This window comes from Phacochoerus africanus, chromosome X (genome assembly GCF_016906955.1).
Source record: "Phacochoerus africanus isolate WHEZ1 chromosome X, ROS_Pafr_v1, whole genome shotgun sequence".
Lineage (NCBI taxonomy): Eukaryota > Metazoa > Chordata > Mammalia > Artiodactyla > Suidae > Phacochoerus > Phacochoerus africanus.
Window position 1 is genome coordinate 9,145,412 of NC_062560.1, and position 21,217 is coordinate 9,166,628.

The 21,217-nt window shown below is 51.7% G+C and overlaps 1 protein-coding gene across 1 annotated transcript in view; it reads left to right on the top strand.

Annotated features, from left to right (window-relative positions):
- Positions 1-758: 758 nt before the first annotated feature.
- The window catches only part of WWC3 (WWC family member 3), a 115,509-nt gene continuing 95,050 nt past the window's right edge, over positions 759-21,217 (top strand). The window contains exon 1 of the mRNA XM_047764347.1: positions 759-1,057. Coding sequence (XP_047620303.1) covers positions 774-1,057 — 284 coding nt within the window. The 5' untranslated portion in view covers positions 759-773. The remainder of the gene's footprint in view (positions 1,058-21,217) is intronic.

Genomic DNA, 21,217 nt, shown 5'->3' on the forward strand with positions numbered 1-21,217 from the left:
AGGCTGCGCCTGCAGCCCGGGTGCGGCGCCGTCCTCCTGGCTCTCTTTCCTCTCCGCGGTGGCCTGGGGGCGGACGGACGCGGCGGCGCCCATCCTGGCCTCCGTGCGGTTTCCCGGCTAGGCCCAAGGAGGTGGTGGAGCGGGAGAGAAGAGGGAGGAGCGCGCGGAGCTGGAGGGGAAGATCGAGGAGCAGTGGGGTGGGCGGGGGTGGGAGGTAGGAGCAGCCGGCCGGGAAGGAGGAGGAGAAGCGGCGGGCGGGGGTGAGTCCGGGGTGGGGGGGCGAGGAGCCGGGAGCCGAAGAGCCCCCAAGGGAGACTGGAGGCAAAGCAGCCGAAGGAGAGTGAAGGGTTTGCAGCAAAAGGGGGAGGAGCCGCCGCGGGAGAAGGGGTGGAGGGAGGGGCGAGGACCCGGGTAGGGGCGGGGCCTGCGTACGCCCCGCCCCCCGGCCGCGCCGAGGAACGAAGATGGCCGGGCGTGCCGCGGGAACCGAGGAGCTGCCGGCAGCAGCGGCGGCGGCGGCTCTGGGGCTGTGACTCCACGCGCGGCGGCAACCCGAGTGACCCAGGCAGCGAGGGCAGCGGAGCGCAGGGCTAGGTGGGCGGCGGGCGGCGGGCAGCGGGCGGGCGCCCGTGCGCGGGCGCCGGGCGGAGGATGCATCGGGCGCGGCGGGCGGCTCCCCGCGACCGCCCCCGCGCCCCGGGCGCCGGGCCTTAGTGCTGGCGGAGGAGGCGGCGCGCGTGGGGCGGCCGGGCGGCGGCGGGGCCCGAGCCGTCATGCCGTGGTTGAGCGGCGGCCGCCGCCGGCGGCGGGGACAGCCGCGCGAGGCCCCGCGGGAGCCGCCGCCGCCCGCGCAGTCCCCGCGGGAGCCACCGCCGTCCGCGACCCCCGCCGCGGCCCCCGCGACCCCCGCGCCCTCCGCGCCGCCACCGCCGCGGGCCCGAGAGAGCGCCGAGCTGCCGTTGCCCGCCGGCTGGGAGGAGGCACGCGACTATGACGGCCGGGTCTTCTACATAGACCACAACACGCGCCAGACGTCGTGGATCGACCCCCGGGACCGGTAAGGGGGGCGCGGGCCCGGGCTAGTGTTGGGGCACCCCATTCCTTGGCCCAGGGAGAGGATCGAGGACACCGGGAGGCCTCTGGGTCTGGGCGGAGATCCGGGTGCCCCTTTCCCCGGGGCCCTGGACGAGGATCGAGGCGCCCCCTCTCCGGGCCTCGAGCCCCTGGAGCGCGGAGCCCTGGCCTCCTCCCGGCCTCCACTGCGGGGCGGACACTCTGACTTGGTTCCCTCACGTCACCCGCTGACCGACGCCTGGGAGCTGGGCGCCTGGAATTTCCTCTCCAGGGGCTGACGGATGGCCCTCTCTTCCTTTTTCCGCCGCGGCCTCGCCCATCCCTGCCGGGCCTCTGCGGCCCACCGCCCCGGGCTATGGCCCCACAGGCGCCCCCCGGCCCCGCGGTGGCCAGATGAGCTGTCATCTTGGAGCCCAAACGTGCGCCCCAGCTCCGTGGTGTGGGTTCCTTGTCTGGCAGGCTCAGCCTAGTTTCCATTCGAAGACTCTGCCAGATGGGATGGGACACTTCAGGGATTCCCGGTTCTTTGGAGGAACCACCAAACTGGGTTGGTTACTCTTCAGCACCTTAGAAACAGAGTAAAAATTCTGATGGAAAAAGCCTTGTGTACTGCGGCCAGAGTGGACTCTGATTAGACCCATATGCTTTTGGAATAAATGGAAAACAAAAGTTGAATTTTCGCTTTCCTTTTTGTGCAAGATACGAGTAGAGCTTTAAAGTTGTCTTCTGATTCATGTAACTAAATCCTCCGGAGTGAAAAACCGATGCTTCTAAAATCGAACACCAGATTGCGATTAATTAAATTCGTGTAATGACGGTTTCCCTTAACTTTTTGTTCCATTGTCTGTTGGTTTCAGTGGTTCAGCTGCTCTTGGAGAGATGCGTTTTTTTTGTGCACTTGGAATTTTGTTGAAACCGAGCGTTTCCAGTGATTTTCTGATATCTTGTCCTCTCGGAGCAAGTTCGCTCCACGCTGGGCCTGAGTGCCAGAAAGGAAATACTGCGAGCTTCCCAGTGATTTTAAGACATGAAAAGGCCTAGTGTGGTGACATGCTCCTGTTTCCTCTTCCCTGCACAGGAAAGGCAGCGCTGCATGGCATTGGCGTTTGAAAATAAACTTTTGAGGAGGGAAGCCGAATTATTGTTTGAAGATTTATCTGGGTTTGGATAGGGAAAACAAAGAAAGGCAAAAGGATCATGGTTCCCTAACAAAATTCTCTTTGAACATTGCAAACTTCTGGACTCGGAGACTTAGATGAGTTATAGCACAGTTTTTATGGCTTAGAAAGATGCTTAGTTATTTTGAAAATCAGGTGAGATCATATTATAATTTTAACCAAAGGCTCGAGCCACAGCTGTCTGATCAAGCCTCGGATGGTTCTGGAGTTGGTAGACCTGCTTGGAATGCGGCGCCCTTTTATGCCGTATGTCTGCTAAAAATCCAAACAACTGGAAAATGAACCAATTAAAAATACTCTTTTGCTTAGGAAAGGCGAAGACTCATTTCATGAGGATAATATAAAACAGTTGGGGTTACGGTGGAGTGGGGACTCAGGCTGGAAAGCACACATGTAAGAATTTCCATTTTTAGCGGTCCCACCGGGGACCTAGGTGAGCAGGCCCTCCAGAAGACAGCTACCAGAATCTTCCTTTCCGGGCATTTCGTATGCATTTCCGCTGTGCCTCTTTCCAGAAATCTGTGTCGCTGAATGACACTTTCACCCTTTTCAGACATCGCCTATGTTACAGATTTTTAAAAAGTCCTGTTTCTCATGCTCAAAGTGTCGATTGAGTGGAACAAAAGTGGATATTTTCCTTTTTTTTTTTTTTTTTTGGTAAAGTAAAAACATGTGTACACTTTTATGAGACATTGTTTTTATAGCGAGTGAGAATTCAGCAGGGGACAGCTTGCACTTCGGCTCCCATAATACCTTGCCCGAAATATGTATGGAATGTTCAGCAAGCCACAAACATTTAAGTGGAGCCTACGGAAGGGTGTAAATGGTGTAATAGTCATTCTTCTTCTTCTTGCAAAACAGAGCCCTGCTGATTTTGATGGGTGACTGGTTATCCTGTAAAATCCTAAGTGATTTTCACTATATGGGAGAAAACTGTGTGTGTCACAGCACAGCCTTTTCTCCATGTGCATCTGACAGTGAAAACCCTTTTTTTTGAAGTCGAGTTTGGCCCCCCCCACCCCCCATCAGCAGACAGTACTCAAGACGTGAGGACTTTCCCTGGTTGTACGGCTATAAATACCATAACATTCCTTGCATTAATAATTCGATTCTACAAAAATGAGGCCTTTCCCCAAACAGCTTCCAAACAGAAACCTGACAAGAGAGGCAAATAAATAGGTTTTTAGGGGAAATGAACATACGGAGGAATAGATGAATGTCTTAGGCGAAAATTGTGACTTGACTGAGAACCTCGTTTCATATATAATTTTTTCAAACCGTAATAGCCTAAAATATGCTGCCGTAAGCCAGGTAACCAACCGAGGGCCGAGGGTTGTAAACAACCTCTTCCAGCGTTTTAGAGTAATTCCATTCAATGCCGTGGTGAACATTTCATGTTGCCAGCTCGGGACGTGTTTGGTGAATGGTTGTAGCTGTACTTTCTTTTTCGAGTGACAACCAAGAGAGGTTGCAAGCCTGAGGAACCGTCTTTACAGATGTGGCTACAGATGTGTTAAAAAAAAAAAAAACAAAAAACGCACAACCAAAACACCTCAGTATTTTCAAAACAGAATTTCTTTCGTGTGATCATGAACCCACCTGAGGTTTAAATTCACTATCTCTGCGGATCAGAATTGTGCGTACGATTTTCCCAGTTCTGGGGTGGGAGTCATACCCAAAACTTTGTTAAAAAATACCAAGTTAATTTACCATTTCCGTGGCTGGTCGTTTCTAGCAGCGAATCGTGTGTGGTTTCCATTAGTGGCACACGTGCCTTCTACATATATGAACTCGCAGATCAATGGTCACTTTATAAAAAGGTGGTTACCATGTAGGTGGGAAATACGGGAAGACCTTTTTTGCCGCTTTTGGAAACATTCGGTGCCTTCGACAGTTGTGTCTCTGTCTGCTTCTGGCGGGGTGGTGTTGACAGCCTCCTGTAGATGGGCTGCGTGGTCGAACCTTCCTGTTCTGCTTCCGAGAGCTCAGTGGGGATTGTGCGTTGCTGGAAATGCCCACCTGGAGCAGAGTGCGAGGGGTGGGCCCCATCACACCGGGGACCAAAGCAGAGCATAAATGGTCAGGATGCTGCTGGGAGGCCCCGATCCTGTCATGACAAAAGCTGTCAGGGAGCCACTTGTTCACGAGATGGGATTTGACCTGCGCCACGCGGAGGAATTCTGTGGTGTATTTAAAAAGTCCTTTGAACCATTGCTAGTGCTTTAAGGAGAAAACAATCCGTGGTTCTGGAATTTGCCAGGTTGGAGCCCCACATGACAGGGCCCGCTGACATCACTGCTACCTTCTTGGAACCTTTATTCAGTGTTAATTAATAGGAGGTTTCCTATATTTACCACCACAGAGTCTATTTTGGGATTTTTGTAAACTTTCTGATAAACAAGTAATGATTCCTCCACTTTTCACTCTTTAAGATTATAGGTAGTGTTTGTAAAGACATGGGGGAGCGCCTGGCTTTTAAGGCCATAAGCTGTGGGCTTCTGTAAGACTCTTCCATTCAGATGATCAACACCCACTTCCTGGTTTATTCTTGGTCTAATATCTTTCTTCTCTTTTCTTTTCTTTCTTTCTTTCTTTCTTTCTTTTTTTTTTTTTTTAAGAAAAGTGAATGGAAAAGTCATTCATTTCCAAAAATAGCTCTCGGATGTTTAGAAATCTCTGTTTCCTTTTCTTCCCTTTCAGTCTGATTTTGGAAGTGGCAATTATGGGTTTCACCTTCTCTCGTAGGCACTGTTGTTGCAGAAACCCTTGGGTCAAGTGTCCTGTCAGAGGTCACCTGCTGGGCCCGGTGAGCTTCTTCTAGCCTGGGTCCTTTTGCTCATGGGCTGCCTTTCCAGTAAATCCAGTAAAATTAATCTGATAGAATAAAAGAAGAGCTAAATTCTTCGGAGTTCAGTTGTTCCCATTTACATCCAGTAAAATGAAGTAATGTTTCTAGATTCCTGGCCTTCTGTGTGCTGGGATGGTAGATGGAGCCCAAGTGTGTCTGGGAGATGGGAGACACAAAACGGAGACTGTGATGGTTGCCAGGCCCCATTATCAGGCGGCGATGGCTTCTGAGAAAAGGAGGAGGGCTCTCTAGAGCCTGGGGGTTCTTTATCGTTTTCCACGGTCTCCTTGGTCGAGTCCTTTCTAGTGCTTTCTCAGTGCTGGGGCGGGAAGGGGCAAGGTGAGAAAAGTGCTGCAGCTGCGGAAGTGCTGGGTGTGTTTGGTCCTTAGAGAGGGACCAGGTCAATTTGACTGACCCAGCGTCTTCGTGTATGGCAGGCCAGACTCGGGCAAGGCCTCGCATAGCTTGAACCCTACAGCTTTGGGGTTGGAAGAGTCAGGGCTGTCTCCCACAAACTCCTCATCCCATACTTGAGGGCCACAGCCAAGGGGTGCATCCCTGTTGGAAGGACAGGGACTTGAGCTGAGTCTGACCCTGATCCAGGGCTCTGTCGCCTATGCCACCCAGCTGCCCAGCCCCTGCTCAGTTGTAAGCATACTGCCTCTGTTCATTCGCTCCTGCATTTAGTCATTTGGGAGCTGTTGCCCAGCCTCTCCGTCTTAGGGTCTCTTCCAGGGTTCAGGGTCCCAAGGGCGGAGCCCCAGTGGACAGGCCCCTGCCTCTGGGGGGGCTCACACGTCCTTTCCCCTGCGGCCTCCCATGCTGTTCCTGCCTCCAGGGTCTCCCCGCTGGGATCCTTGGGTCTTAAGGGCACATGTGGGGTGCATAGCATGTGCCAAGCAGTCTAGGCACTTGCACGGGTGCTCGACCTGAAAGCCCACGACGACTGTGTGAGCTGTAGGGCGACAGGTGATGGAGCGGAGGCCCAGAGGGGGGCACTTAGTAACCTCGCTTCCCAGAGCCTGCGAGGAGCGGCGTCTTTCCGATCCACTGCTGAGGCCTGACTCTCCCCTGGCTAAGGAACTGCGTGCCCCTTGTACTGTGTTATGCCCACCGGCTCCTTTTATCTTGTGTTCCTTGTTGTTAGATATTTAACAGACCCCCCCCCCCCCCCCGCCCGCCCGCCCCCTCCCCCAGATGGAATAATGACCTTCCAAAGATGTCCACATCCTAGTTTCCAAAACCTATTAATGAGTTACCTTCCAGGCAAATGACATTTGTAGGTGGGATTAAGTTAAGAATCTTGAAATGAGGTGATCATCCCGGATTATCTGGGTGGGCCCAGTGTAATCACAGGAGTCCTTACAAGAGGGAAGCAGAGGGTTAGAGTCCGAGAAGGAGATGCGACAGCAGAAGCAGGCCTTGGAGTCATGTGACCATGAGCCACAGAGTGCAGGCAGCCTCTTAGAAACTGGGAGAGCCAAGGAAGTGGATTTTCCCTTCGAGCTTGCAGCTGGAACACGGCCCTGCCGATACCTTGATCTTGGCCACATGAAACTGATTTTTGACTGCCGGCCTCCAGAAGTGTGAGATCATAAGTGTGGGTTGTTTTCCCACCACGTGGTTTGTGGTGGTTTGTTACAGCAGCAGTGGGAAACTAATACAGCCCCGATGCTGTTTTCCCAGAGGGGCTGGGAGCGTCTGGCGAGCTCGGTGTCTTTGACAACAGCCACACCAGCCCATGTCTGTTGGGTGCTCGGTGGGGGGACTGTGCTAAGCATTTTACATTTTCTGCCGGGCTCCTCACCACAGCCCTTAGGAGTCCTGTTCCTGTGGATCGAGTCCGGAGTTTCACTCACGTTAGGCCCCAAGTCATATATATATATATATATTTGCATTTTTAGTTTATTATTATTATTATTTATTTTAATACTTATTTCCCCAATACATTTTTTTTTCTACTGTGCAGCATGGTGGCCCAGTCACACATTCTCTTTTTGCACAGTATCCTGCTCCATCATAAGTAACTAGGCACAGTTCCCAGTGCCACCCAGCAGGATCTCATGGCTCATCTATTCCGAAGGCAACAGACTGCATCTATGAACCCCGAGCTCCCCAGCCATCCCACTCCGTCCCCCTCCCCCTTGGCAACCACAAGTCTATTCTCCGAGTCCATGCTTTTCTCTTCTGTGGGCCCCAAGTCCTGTCTGATGAGCCAGCCAAGTAAGCGTGCGGGGCAGGGCGGATTTCTGAGAGAAGAGGCCACGTAGGAACGTGTCGGAGCTTTTCACAGATGCTGACGGCCCTGAGCCGGAGATATCCGGGGCACCAGGACTAGAGAAGTCAGGGACTCTGTCGGAGAAACTGTGAAGGAAACAAGCTGCGCCCGGGACGTAGCCGATGCTTGAATTCAGGCCGAGGATCGGGAGCGGGGGCAGAGGAATCTTGCTGACTCACCAGAGGCCAACCTGGAGGCCGCCTGTCAACCGCGCTCAGAAGCCGTCACGGTTGCCGCCCCCGTCGTCGTCGTTGTTGTTGACCGTGCGCGCTCGGGGTCTTGGTGTCATCGGGGAGCATGTTGGGCCGCTCGGCGTCCTTTGTGGCTGAGGGGCCGTGTCCTCGAAGGTGTCCAACCCGGGCAGGTGCCCCTGTAGAGCAGGCTCTCGCGGCCCCGCACTGTTAGCCCCCCCCCCCCCGGCGGCGGGGGGCGGGGGGGGGCTCTGTCTGTGCTGTCGCGCTGCCTGCGTAGCGCAGGGGGTTTGGCCGCAGCCCTGGCTTCTACCTGGGGCCTGCCAGCCGCACAGCCCGCCAAGACACGACCCCCGAAGGTGTCTTCAGACGTGATCAGACGCCCGCTGGGGGGCCAGCCGGCCTGTTTGAGACCCGCTGATCTCCTTCTGTCCGCCCGGTTGCAATGACGCCTGTTGAGGAGCTGGGTTTTCTCAAGTGGATGGGCGGTTCCCGAGGTGTTCCTCAGCAGAGGGTGGGACCACAGAGACCCGCTGTCTGTGTTTCCACGAAGAACGGGTGTTATACATGTTTTTGTGCAAATCCCTGCATTTACTAAGCATGCAACTAGGAATACCAGTACATGGAGCTTTGGGAAAGTAATATGAATGTATTCTTCAGTTGGTAGAATATTCTCCATCAACAGGTCGTGACTAAATGCCAAGTGTATATGTGTGTGCAGGGGACCAGAAGAAAATGAGTGTGTTAACACTTCACTGTTCCACAGCGTGCCAGAGAGCCGGCCTGGCCTCCTGAGTGTGTGTGTGTGTGTGTGTGTGTGTGTGTGTGTGTGTGTGTGTGTGTAGATTTCAGGTTGCCTGAGACCTCCCTAGAGACATACCCATTCCCCCCATCCCTTCTCTGGATGAAGGAGCCACCAGAGAAAAGTGCCCGTCTCTGGTGTGGGGAGCCCTCTGAGTGTATGGGTCAACTGGCTTTGTCCTGTTTTTAAAAATTGAAATAGACCTCATATACTGTAAAATGTACCATGTTATTTTATTTTATTTCAGTTTTCAGGGCCGCACTCGCGGCACATGGAAATTCCCAGGCTAGGGGTTGAATTGGAGCTGTCGCCGCTGGCCTGCACCACAGTCACGACAACGCGGGATCCAAGCCACGGCTGTGACCTACACCACAGCTCATGGCAACGCCAGATCCCCGACCCACTGAACGAGGCCAGGGATCAAACCCGCATCCTTATGGATACTAGTCGGATTCGTTCCTGCTGTACCACAATGGGAACTCCAAAATGTACCATTTCAAGTGCACAGTTTAGTCGGGTTTTTTTGGTACATTCACAAGCTTGTGCAACCATCACTACTGTCTCATTCCAGAACATTGTCATTGCCTCAGAAAGAAACCCTGGGAGTTCCCACTGTGGCTCAGTGATAATGAACCCGACTAGTGTCCATGAGGATGTGGGTTCGATCCCTGGCCCTGCTCAGTGGGTTAAGGATCTGGCATTGCTGAGCTGTGGTGTAGGTCAAAGACTCGGCTCGGGTCTGGCCTGGCTATATGGCTGTGGCTATGGTGTAGGCCAGCAGCTGTAGCTCCAATTCGACCCCTAGCCTGGGAATAGCCTTGCATAGGCCACAAGTGCAGCCCCCCCAAAAAGAAAGAAAGAAACCCTGTACCCATGAACAGGTCATTCCTCATGTCCCCCTACTCCTGGCAGCCATGAAGCTCTCCTCTGTCTCTGTAGATTTGTCGGTTCTGGACGTTTCATGTACTTGGAGTCACGCAGTCTGTGGCCTTCCATGTCTAGCTTATCTCACTCAACATCATGTTTTTGAGATGTGTTTGTGTTGCAGCCTGGAGCAGTGCTCCATTCCCTTTCATCACCAAATACTGTTCCCTGGTGTGGCTCCACTGAATTTTTTTTTTTTGGCCTTACCCATAGCATGCGGACACTCCCGGGCCAGGGATCAAACCCGTGCTACAGTTGCCATCTGTGCCACAGCTGCAGCAACGGTGGATCCTTAACCCTATGCGCCACAAGGGAACTTCCTCCACTGTGTTTTGGAAGCCACCCTGAGGTGCCCTCCCTGTCCAGGTGTTCCCTGCAGAATATAGGAAGTAGCTATGTCTTTAATTCCATTATGTCAGCTCCCAACTATTTTACTCGAAGGAAAATGACCATGCATATATTTACAATGTCAAAATATAAACATGACCTCGTGTCCTCGGCGAGAAAAATGAGGTCTCGGGCTGGCCGTGATCAGCTGTTGTCTGTTCTTCGAACGCTGCTTGTTTTGGCTCCTTGATGCCTGGGAGCAGGCTTCTCCACTAGGATTGTACACAGACGAGCTGGCCGGGAGCTTCAGGAATCCTGGCACCTGGCACGTGGGCCAGGTAGCCCCGTGTTCTAAGCTGCTCTAAAGATTGCACTGTGCAGTTCGTTTGTGCCAGGGCTAGTGCGAAAGTGAGTTTGGAGATGGGAATCACCATTGAGAGACTTGGTGCATTTATGAGGTTTTCCCTGCAAACTGCACCAAGCCCGTTGTCGTCGTCGTCTGTCCAGTTTTGAGGAAGAAAGTGCTCTTGTCCTGTGCCCCAGCTGGCCAGACCTGCATTCGGGTCCTAGCTGTCGTTTAGCTGGCTGCACCTGCTTGTAACATCAGTTTATTGTGGCCCTCTCACATAAACTGGGGCCAGCGTGGGTGGTGGCCAGGGTTCAGGAGCGAGCGGGCTGCGTGCGGAGCCTGTGTCCCCAGCTACAAGGCAGCTTAGGTTGTTGGCATGTGGAGCGCAGCGCTGCATTGCTGCGAGGTTGGAAAGCCGCCAGTCTGGAGGACCGAGATGAGGAAGCCCTCGGCGGCCGTGGGTGTAGGATGGGTCCAGTGTGTGCCTTAAGAGAGAGGGGTCAGTGTCTCGGTTCACGTTTGTTTGTAAGGACTTTGTGTTCCTCTTTGGGGGAGATAGTGGTGGGAACCATGAAGATAGAGTCAGGGGTGGCCAGTATGTCTTCTTATCCCTGTTGCTCTTTGAACTCTGTGGATTTATTAACTCTTCAGATAATTAAATGAAAAATTCCGCACAGAACAGGGTGCTGTAGGAGTTCCCTGGTGGCTCAGTGGGTTAAGGATCTGGGGTTATCACTACTGTGGCTCCGGTTGCTGCTGTGGTGCAGGTGCAAAACAAACAAACAAAAAACCCCAGGTGCTATTATAGATAAAAATTTCAGAAGCCCTTCTCCTGCCTCTTCTCCCTTCCCCTCCCCCCCCTTCCTTCCTCGACCTCTATCCCCTGGCAATTTCTATTCCCTAACTTGAGCCTAGAATACTTTCCTGTTTCTAATGATGATATCACTACCCAGTATAGTCAGCCGGTGTTGCTCTTAGGTGGATATTTTCAGTTCTGTCACTGCGCATTTGGAATTTCAGAATTGTGACACATGGCTCTCATGGCCTACTGCTTGGGAATTGCCCTTCCTGTCTTTTTTGAGAATTTTCTCCCGCCCCTTTTCCCTGGGTGTCCATTACTTTTTGGAAGCATCAGTTACATGGGGACAGATGGACGCGTTGGGTGAAGTGCAAGAGGATTTGGAACGGGGGCGTTTCAGGCTTCCAGCCCAGGACGACCGGCAGGGCCGAGGCCTGGCTCCCGTCTCCAGGATGGGGCCTGGCGTTCTGAGCGCAGTTCGGGGACGGTCTGGCCGCAGCCAGCCGCGATGGCACCCTCTCTCCCGTTCCGCTTCCGTCCAGAAATGCCCCTTGCGCACAGGGGCCTGCTTCTCAGAGGAAACGTTCTGAAAGAGGGCAAGACGCTGTCCTGACAGTAGGCCCTTCTGAGGCCTGGTGCTGCATTTATGAAGCTTAACGTGCTTCATGGGACTGATCACCCCATCACGGCAGCCAGAGGATCGGTGGCGTTGGTAAAAATGGATTCTGGGACATCCTGGTGACCAACAGCGCTGCCTGGTTGAGTTTTTCTCTGCACCCAGCTGTGCTTCTCTCCCGCAGACCCCACCGTCCAGTCTCGGTTGGCGCGGTGCTGTGATGCACAGGCGTGCGTGGTGCTGATGGTCAAGGCGCTTTAAGATGTTCAGGCCCAAGGGGAGCTCACGGAAGCGTTCTTGCCACGTGAGCATGACCGCCTGTAGAAATAGGCAGAACGCACGAAAATGCCCGCTTGCCTCTTCCTCAGGCACCCGGCATTACAACAGCTGGCCGTATGGCCTTCTGGTCCCTTCTCGACACCTCTCCCGAAGCGTATGTGCAGAAGCCCGGACCTTCGTTTTGGAGGTTTACGGAAATGGGATCGTGCTCTCCCTCTCTTCGCTGTGCCTCGCCGTTTTCATTTAACGGTCTGCCTAGGTGCTCCTTCCACCATCAGAAGACGTGGATCCACCACCGTTCTTTTCAAAAAACGTGTTTTTATGGAGGTACAATGAAATTCACACAATGTAACTCCTTCTCAAAGAAAACATGGTGCCACCACGCCCTCTGTCCACTTCCAAGACATTTCCATCTCCCCCGAAAGAAGCCTGTGCTCATTAAGCCCTCACTCCCCGTTCTGCCTCCACCAGGGCTGGCAGCCACCAAACCACCCGTGTCCTCTCTGTCTCCGTGGATTCGCCTGGCCCGAGAAGTTCAGGGAGGTGGGATCAGGTTTATGTATGTGTGTGTCTGTATACAGATGCCCTTTCGTGTTTGGCTTCTTCCACCTCACCTGATGTTACTGAGGTTCATCCACGAAGTCGGGATCTGGTTTGGGGCTTCTGCTTTTGTTTTAGTGCCGAGGACACACATGCCAGCATGTGGTCCTAACTGAGGGCAGCCATGTGAACTCTGCACATGGGAGCAGCCGTCACCCTTGAAGAAAAATCAATTGCGGATCAAAGAGATCAACTTAATGTAGCTTTTAGTTTGTTGGCGAAAGAGAGAAGTAGAGAATGTTTTGTAGTTTCTTTTTAAAATGAGGGCTAGGAAGCCAGAAGTGAATGGGGTTTTTGTTTGTTTGTTTTGTTTTTTTTGTCTTTTTAGGGCTGCAGGTGTGGCACATGGAGGTTCCTAGGCGAGGGGTCCAATCGGAGCTGGAGCCGCCGGCCTACGCCAGAGCCACAGCAACGCCAGACCTGAGCCGCATCTGCGACCTACACCACAGGTCACGGCAACACCGGATCCTTCGCCCACTGAGCGAGGCCAGGGATCGAGCCCGCACCCTCATGGTTCCTAGTCGGATTCGTTTCCACTGCGCCACAATGGGAACTCCAGCGAATGGGGCTTTTAATAAATACAAAAAAAAGAGATGCTGCATCTGTGCCAGATGTGCTGGAGGATAACACATAATTAATATCACCTAGCTCTTTTCCTCAAGGAGATGGGAAATGAAAAGACCTTATGTAAAGTAGTAGGCCAGCGACGCAGCCGTTGCCAGCCTGCTGCTGGGGGAAGGGTCAGCCTTGAGGTCAGAGGGTGCCGAGGGTCCAGGTCCATGCCTGTGCCGTGCCACTGCGCACGTCCCCGATGTACTTGTGGCAAGATCTTCTTACACAAACAACAAGAATAACAGTACTTGTTGTCAGTCGGCGACCTGATGCTTGCTGAGTGTAAACTGTTTCCCAGATGTGGTGGCTGGCCCCGGGAGATCTTAGGACAGGAGTTGGCTAATAGCAGCCTGCAAGCCGAATCCAGCTGGCCACCTGTTTTTGTACAGCCTGCAAGATAAGAATGGATTTCCATTTTTAAATGGTTGAAAAAGAATCAAAAAGAGAGTAGTATTTCGTGAAAGTTATGTGGAATTCAGGTCTCAGTGTCCATAGATTAAGTTTTATTGGAGCACAGCCATGTCTGCGCAATTATTTATTGTCTGTGGCTGCTTTTGAGCTACAAGGACAAAGTTGAGTTGCTGGGCAGAGACCATGTGGCCTGCAAAACTGGAAATATTTACTGTCTGGGCCTTTGCAGAGAACATTTGCTGACCTCTGGTCTTAGGAGAATACGGGGTCTAATCCAGGTAACTATTAGTCACTGAGGGTGGGGTGGGTAGGGGCCGGGGCAGGGGGAACAGGCTAGGAAGACTCCAGCTGGGGAGTTCCCTGGTGGCCTAGTGGCTAAAGGATCCAGCGTTGGCAGTACTATGGCACGAGTTTGAGCCCTGGCCTGGGAAATGCATGCCATGGAAGTGGCAAAATAAAATAAGAGAGAAGACCTCAGCCGAAAGTCTAAGCAGCTGGAGGGAAGGAGCTCAGAATTGTAAAATGCAACTGGGGACCTTTGAGTCAAGGAACCCTCAGAAGAGGCTTCTTTCCTCCCCCCAGAAGGATGCTGCATCTAACTGTCAGGAGACAGCCACGGCAAGTTAGATTAGCTCATTTAAACAACGTGCAAATTCAGGTGACAGTTGACCCTTAAACACCTTGGGTTTGAACTACGTGGGACCACCTGTGGGTTTTATTTGTTTTTTGTTTTTTGTTTTTTCCCCAATAACGAATACTCCAGAACAAAACTGTGCATCCGGAAGAGCCACAGGAACAGGGGGCTAACTCTACGTTATACGCAGATTTTCAACTTTGTGGAGAGTGGGAGGGTGCACATCCCAGCCCCCGTTTTGTTCAAGGGTCAACTGTACTTTATGTAAGGCAGGAAAATAATCACTTTTAGAATGATTTTCATTAAAAAATACACAGCTAATTCTGGGGATCTAATGCACAGCATCAGGGTTACAGTTCATGGTACTATAGTTGCGTACCTGAAAATTGCGAAGAGAGCAGATCTTACATGTTCTCATCACAAAAAAGAAATGGGGATTATGTGATGTCATGTTGGAGGTGTGAGCTAATTCTGCGGTCATCAGATTGTTGCCCTGTGTATGTGTATCAAAATCAACACATTTGTGCACCTTAAATTTACACAATGTTACAGGTGTTACATGTCAATTCTATGTCAGTAATACTGGGGCAGAATACACAGTTAAGAAGCCAAGGTTTAAAGGTATGAAAAATTTCAGTTCCTGGGAGAGTTCAGGTATGGGACTCTCATTCTTTTGTGCTCCCAGGCAAACAAGCCTCTTCCCCCGCCCGCCACCCCAGCCCCACTGTGTGTTTAATGAACCTCAGTGGTTCAGTTACAGGAATCCTGCATGTACACATATGTGCCTGCTCAGAGCTCATGGAAGGACAGAAGAAACCCAGCTGCTCTCCACCTCTGTCTATCCCCCTTCACAAACCTGGAGACACAGGGAGAGCCCTTCTTTAGCCTGTTCCCCTTCAGAGGAAACCCCTAAACCACTGTACGAGTCCAGCCAACAGGATATGATGTCGGGGGACACTGTGCGAATGGTGCGTGCAGCTTCCCTGTACAGTTCTTTGCAACTTTCTGTGAATCTATAATCATTTAAAAATAAAAACAGTTTTAAAAAAAGGAAATGGGGAGTTCCCGTCGTGGCGCAGTGGTTGACGAATCCGACTAGGAACCATGAGGTTGCGGGTTCGGTCCCTGCCCTTGCTCAGTGGGTTGACGATCCGGCGTTGCCGTGAGCTGTGGTGTAGGTTGCAGACGCAGCTCGGATCCCGCGTTGCTGTGGCTCTGGCGTAGGCCGGTGGCTACAGCTCCGATTAGACCCCTAGCCTGGGAACCTCCATATGCAGTGGGAGCGGCCCAAGAAATAGCAACAACAATAATAACAACAACAAAAAGACAAAAGACAAAAAAAAAAAAAAAGAAATGGGAAAATGAAGAAAGCACGCGGAGATCTAGTTATTTATATAATGTTTTTACATTAAATGACCTCTTCCCTTTAACTCAGTTATTTACGTTTTATTCTGCTTTTTCTGGACAGTACCTAGCACATAGCAGGTTCTCAATAAATGTTTGCTGAATGTAGTTATGCATGTAGAAACAGGTTTTCTGTCTTTCTAATGATAATCTTGTATTTGTGTTTTGCCCTGAGTCTTCCTTATATACAGTTCCTCCAGAGCAATGTCTTCTCGCCAGCTGTCAGAGCCCCCATTTTGGTGGGGTGGCCCCCTTTGTAGACCTTCTCTGCAGCTCCGGGTGAAGTCCTGGTTGCTCAAAGCCAGTGGGTCTCAACTAGGGGGTGATTTTGCCCCCTAGAGGGCATTTGGCAGTGTCTGGAGACATTTCTAATTGTCATAACTGGAGGTGGGGATAGGGTGCTTCTTGCATCCAGTGGGGAGAGGCCAGGAATGATGCCAGATGCCCTGCAATGCACAGGACAGCCCTCGCCCTAACAAAGAATGATCCGGTCCCAGTCAGTAGTGCCTGAAGTTGCTCTAAGCAGTCATAGAGCAGCTAGGCCTGCAATTGGCTGAGGCAGGAGCACATGACCCAGAGCTGTCCAATGAGCTGTGAGGGGAGATCCGAGACAGGCATGGGTGCGAAGGCGGCTCCTGGTTCCCATAGACCTACACGGAAGTAACTCCTATTGATGTCTTGTCTCTACCTAAACCTGGAGCTGGGCAGAAAAGTCACTTCCATGAAATCCAGTAGGGAGCCGGCTGAGAAGCCGAGGTTGGCTGAGTGGAAAGCCTGCATCCTTGATAAGGGGCATGGGTGGACGATTTAAGGCTCTGGAGCTGCTTGTCTGCAGCACCTTTTCTTCCGTGAAATGTAACAAAATCTCCTTATCTTTTTTTTTTTGTCTTTTTGTTGTTGTTGTTATTGTTGTTGTTGTTGTTGCTATTTCTTGGGCCGCTCCCGCCGCATACAGAGGTTCCCAGGCTAGGGGTCTAATCGGAGCTGTAGCCACCGGCCTACGCCAGAGCCACAGCAACGCGGGATCCGAGCTGCGTCTGCAACCTACACCACAGCTCACGGCAACGCCGGATCGTCAACCCACTGAGCAAGGGCAGGGACCGAACCCGCAACCTCATGGTTCCTAGTCGGATTCGTTAACCACTGCGCCACGACGGGAACTCTAAAATCTCCTTATCTTTTAAAGTCAGTTGAATTGCAGTTTCTGTTATTTGAAGCCAGTGGGGGCAATCCTCGCTTATGCGTTTCTATGCTGTGTTGCCCTGTAGTTCTCATCAGCGACGTTCTTGTTGGGAGCATAGGCTCCCACTGAGCAGCTGTACTGTAGTTTATTCAATATTCCTCTGTTTTTGACCGTTTAGATTGCCCCTAATATGTATGATGTGTAAGTACTATTATTATAGTACTGCCAGTGTGCAGTTATTTTTCTCCATAGCGTTTTGTTTTTGTTTTTTGGTTGTTTGTTTGTTTGCTTTTTAGGTAGGTTCCCAGGCGAGGGGTCTAATTGGAACTGCAGCCACAGCTACACAGCTGGGGCCGTAGCAACATGGGATCTGAGCCACATCTGTGACCTGCACCACACAGCTCACAGCAACACCAGATTCTTAACCCACTGAGCGAGGCCAGGGATCAAGCCTCATGGATACTATTTGGATTCGTTTCCACTGCACCACACAGGAACTCCCTGGAATATTCTATTTTGGAATGTTATAGAATTACAGAAAAGTTGCAAAGCTAGGATCGTTTGCCCCATGGGTAACATCTTACATCAGCATCATACACTTGTCAGAACTGAGAAGCCAACCTTGATATGTTACTATGAATCCACCTCCAGACATTATTTGGATTTCACTGGTTTTCCCACTAAGGTCGCTCTCTTTTCTATTACCACGGTCTTTGGAAGGATTACATTGTTGCTATTTGTATGGTCGAAACCTAATATTTGTACGTTTTCCCTCCATCTCTCTCTTGTGGGTATTCACCTCTCCTTCCTGCTTTTGACAGACCTGCTAGGAGTGCTCTGAGGCCGGCTGGAGGGCAGGGCTTCTAAAGTGCGGTGGAGTCACTGACCCCAGGAAATCCGATGCGTGGTAGAGGTTCTGGCTTTGGAAACACATGCAAACACACAGAAACCCGCCTGTGCTTTCAGGAGGAGTACAGACCCCTCCAGCCCAACCGTGGTTCCCAGAATAACAGGTTCGGTGTGAGATGGGCAGCCACCCCGAGAGGTGCCTGCCTCGCCCACTGTGCGTGTCGTTGAGAGAAGGGGTGCACGCACGTGTGTTCTTCCATCACTAGCCCAGGTACATCTGCATCACACAGCAGCCATGGTACAGTGATTCGTGGAGAACCTTCTCTGCTTTCTCTGACCCTTCTCGGTCTCACACCCAACCCACCATTAAACTCTGGTGGTCAGTCACTAGATAGGAGCCCCAAGTCCTGGATAGGTTTCCCATGGGAAGGGAAGTGGTGGACGTTTCTCCGAGACACCCTGCCAAGTGAAGTAAGCGGACGCAAAAGACAGCTTGTTAGACAACACGTGTGATTCGATGGATGCAAGGTGTCCAGAAAAGGCAGATCCAAAAAGGTAGAAAGTGGATTAGTAGTAGCCTGGGGCTGGAAGTGACTGCTAATGGGCACCAAGGGAGTGATTGGGGGTGACGGAAAGGCTCTAAAACTGGATAATGTGTTGCGCAACTCAGTACATTTACTAAAAATCATTGAGTGGTACACATAAAATGGGGAGATCTTATGGTTCGCAGATCATACCACAGTAAAGCTATTTTGAAGAAGATCCCGAGTTCCCGTTGTGGCTCAGCAGGTTACAAGCCCTACTGGTATCCATGAGGGTGTGGGTTCTCATCCCTGGCTTTGCTCGGTGGGTTAAGGATCCAGCATTGCTGTGGCTGTGGTGTAGGCCTCAGACGTGGCTCCAGTTTGTCCCCTAGCCTGAGACCTTCCATATGCCGCAGGTGCGTCCCTAAAAAGCAAATAAATAAATAAATAAAATATCCCGATCTGGAAATTCAAGGGCTTGCGTTGCCTTGGTAGTTGGGCACACCGGGCTACATAGATTAGACTTGGCAGCCTCCAACCACGCAGAAGCCTTCTAGGCAATGTCTGTACCATCGCCAGGGACTCTTACCAAGAAGCCACATGTTAGGTTCACCCAGTCGGGGGAGTGTACCACCATGCGACACCCTGGTGATCATTACTAGGTTGCAAATAGTAGTTGCTTTCACGGAGGCAGCTGGCGCTTTCATTCAGAGGGGTTTATCTTATAGGGCGACTTCTTAGCACAGCCGTTCGTTTTAGAAAAGTCAGCGTGGTATCTGCTGGTGTGGCAGTGTGTAGAGTACAGTGCCATTTGTGGATAAAGGGTCATTGACACTGCGGCCTTTCAACATCAGCATTGCTATCTTTCACATCTTTAAGAGGAAGACCCTCTTAAAATTGTATCACACGCTTTTGATTTTTTCTTAGATATATTCAAATATAACATTTTCGTGATAGTTATGGTTTGTACAAGGGCCCATGGGTCTTGATAGGTTTTTAAAATGCGCCAGTAATCCCAGGGGCCCGAGTGTGGTCAGCCTTGATTTTAGACATAGGTGGTCCCGTGTGTGACGCAGGGCTCTGTGTTGGATGTGTGCCCCAAGGCTGTGTTTGGCCTCTGAGCCTTGCTTTCTTTCCTCTCTGAGAGCATAGGGGCACTGAGGGCAGTGTCTAGTGTGTAGTGGACATATTTTCCTTGTTCTTGTGGTCCTACTAAATAATCAGTCCACTTGGTGGTTCTTCAATGTCTTTTCTGTTCTGCGTATCACAATTTCCCCCCTCCATGCTGTCACTTCTGCTTCTGAGTCAATTCCTTAGTTTCCTCGTAGTTGTGAAGTGCCAGAGACCCACCAGTGTAAAGACAGGCGCTCTGAGTATGTGCTAACTATTTTCCCTCTCTGTTTGGAGCTCTTTTTGTTTGTTTGTTTGTTTTAGGGGCCGCACCTGTGGCCTCTGGAAGTTCCCAAGCTAGAGGATGAGTTGGAGCTGCAGCCACCGGCCTACACCACAGCCACAGAAACTCGGGATCCAAGCCACATCTGTGGCAATGCCGGATTCCTAACCCACTGAGCGAGGCCAGGGATCGAACCCGCGTCCTAATGGATACTAGTCGAGTTCGTTTGTGCTGAGCCACAACGGGAACTCTCTGGAGCTATTGTTTTCATTCCCTTGGGTTTTGGAGCTGAGGAAGGGAAGTTAGTGGAAATGAAATGTTACTAACAGATTAGAGCAGAGCCACCAAGCTCTTCTGGTAAAGCTAATTGTAAATATTTCAGGCTGGGCGGGCCTCAGGGTCTCTGTTGCAACCGTTCAGCTCTGATCTAGTAGCAGCTCAAAAGCAGCCATAGGCGATACCTTACTGTGCCTGTCCCTGGCTGTGTTCAATAAAAATGTATTTACAGAGGCAGGAGGCAGGCTCGATGTGGCCCTTGGGACCTAGTTTGTTGATGTGGAACCGATACCATGCTTATTTGTATACTGCGTTCGCACACCCAAAGCTTTTGCATCTTGGCTTCTCGTTATAGTTGTATTAGCCAGGGCACAAATCTGAGAACACCCTGAATACGTATAGAATGACTGATTTCCAGGTATGGAGGTTATCTTGTTCTGGAATTTGGTATTTGAGGTACTCAGTGATATCAGAGATTTTTAAAATTCACATCATATGACTAGATCTTGTTCCGTAATTAATCGACACGTAATATGGGACAGATACTGAGAATAGAAGTTGATCAAAGGGTAAGATCTTCAGCTACATCTTTTTGGCTCCCGTGTGCAATACCGACAAGAGAGTTTTCATATGTGCATTAACAGCTTTTGGATGTACATTTAAAGTCACAGGTGAAAGGAGTTCCCGTTGTGGTGCAGCGGAAATGAATCCGACTAAGAACCATGAGGTTGCGGGTTTGGTCCCTAGCCTCGCTCAGTGGGTTAAGGATCCAGTGTTGCCATGAGCTGTGGTGTAGGTCGAAGATGCGGCTCGGATCGTGCATGGCTGTGGCTGGGGTGTAGGCCGGCAGCCATAGCTCCGATTCGACCCCTAGCCTGGGAACCTCCACATGCCGCGGGTGTGGCCCTAAAAAGCAAAAACAAACAAACAAAAAATAAAGGCGCAGGTGAGGAGTTCTTGCTGTGGCGCAGCAGGTTAAGATCCAGTGTTGTCTCTGTGGTGGTGTGGGTTCAGTCCCCAGCCCAGAGTTTCCATATGCTGTGGGTGAGGCCAAAAAAAAAAAAAAAAAAAATAGCACAGCTTAACTTATTTTGGAGTTGAAGTTACAGTTACCCAAATCACTCTGCTGTTTGGTCTGTCAATGGAGCTTGAGGAACGCACGTCCATACTGATGGCTCTGGAAAGTCCTGGCTCTGGTGGGGCTCGCATGCCGGTGGTGGGACATGGCGCAGCTGGTGAAGCGGGTTAGAGGGGTGGTGGGAGCTGGTGGGTCCCTTGGGCAGTTAACTTAGACGTTTTCCTAGCAGCCCGGAGCCAGGGCCCAGAGCCGTAAGAGAGATTCACCCTCGGGCTCAGGGATTGTCCCGGCACAGTCGGCACCTGCGAGCAGTCGTTTGGCCCCAGGAGACGTTCGGTCGGCCCGGCTCGTGGCAGGGCCTGGGACGGACCTCTGGTATCCTAGTCGCCTGTCTGCTTCACCCGCCTCCCAACCCTTGCCACTGGGAGGGCGCAGGGTCCTGCCAGCGGGGACGGTGGGGCTGTAACGTGGGCAGCAGCACGAGGGGGCCGGGCCTTCCCTGTGCTGTTCCTCAGCGATGCTGTCGGGGCGGCGAGGGACGCGGTGGAACAGGAGGTGCCATGCCACGAATGGATCTCCGTCTTGCCA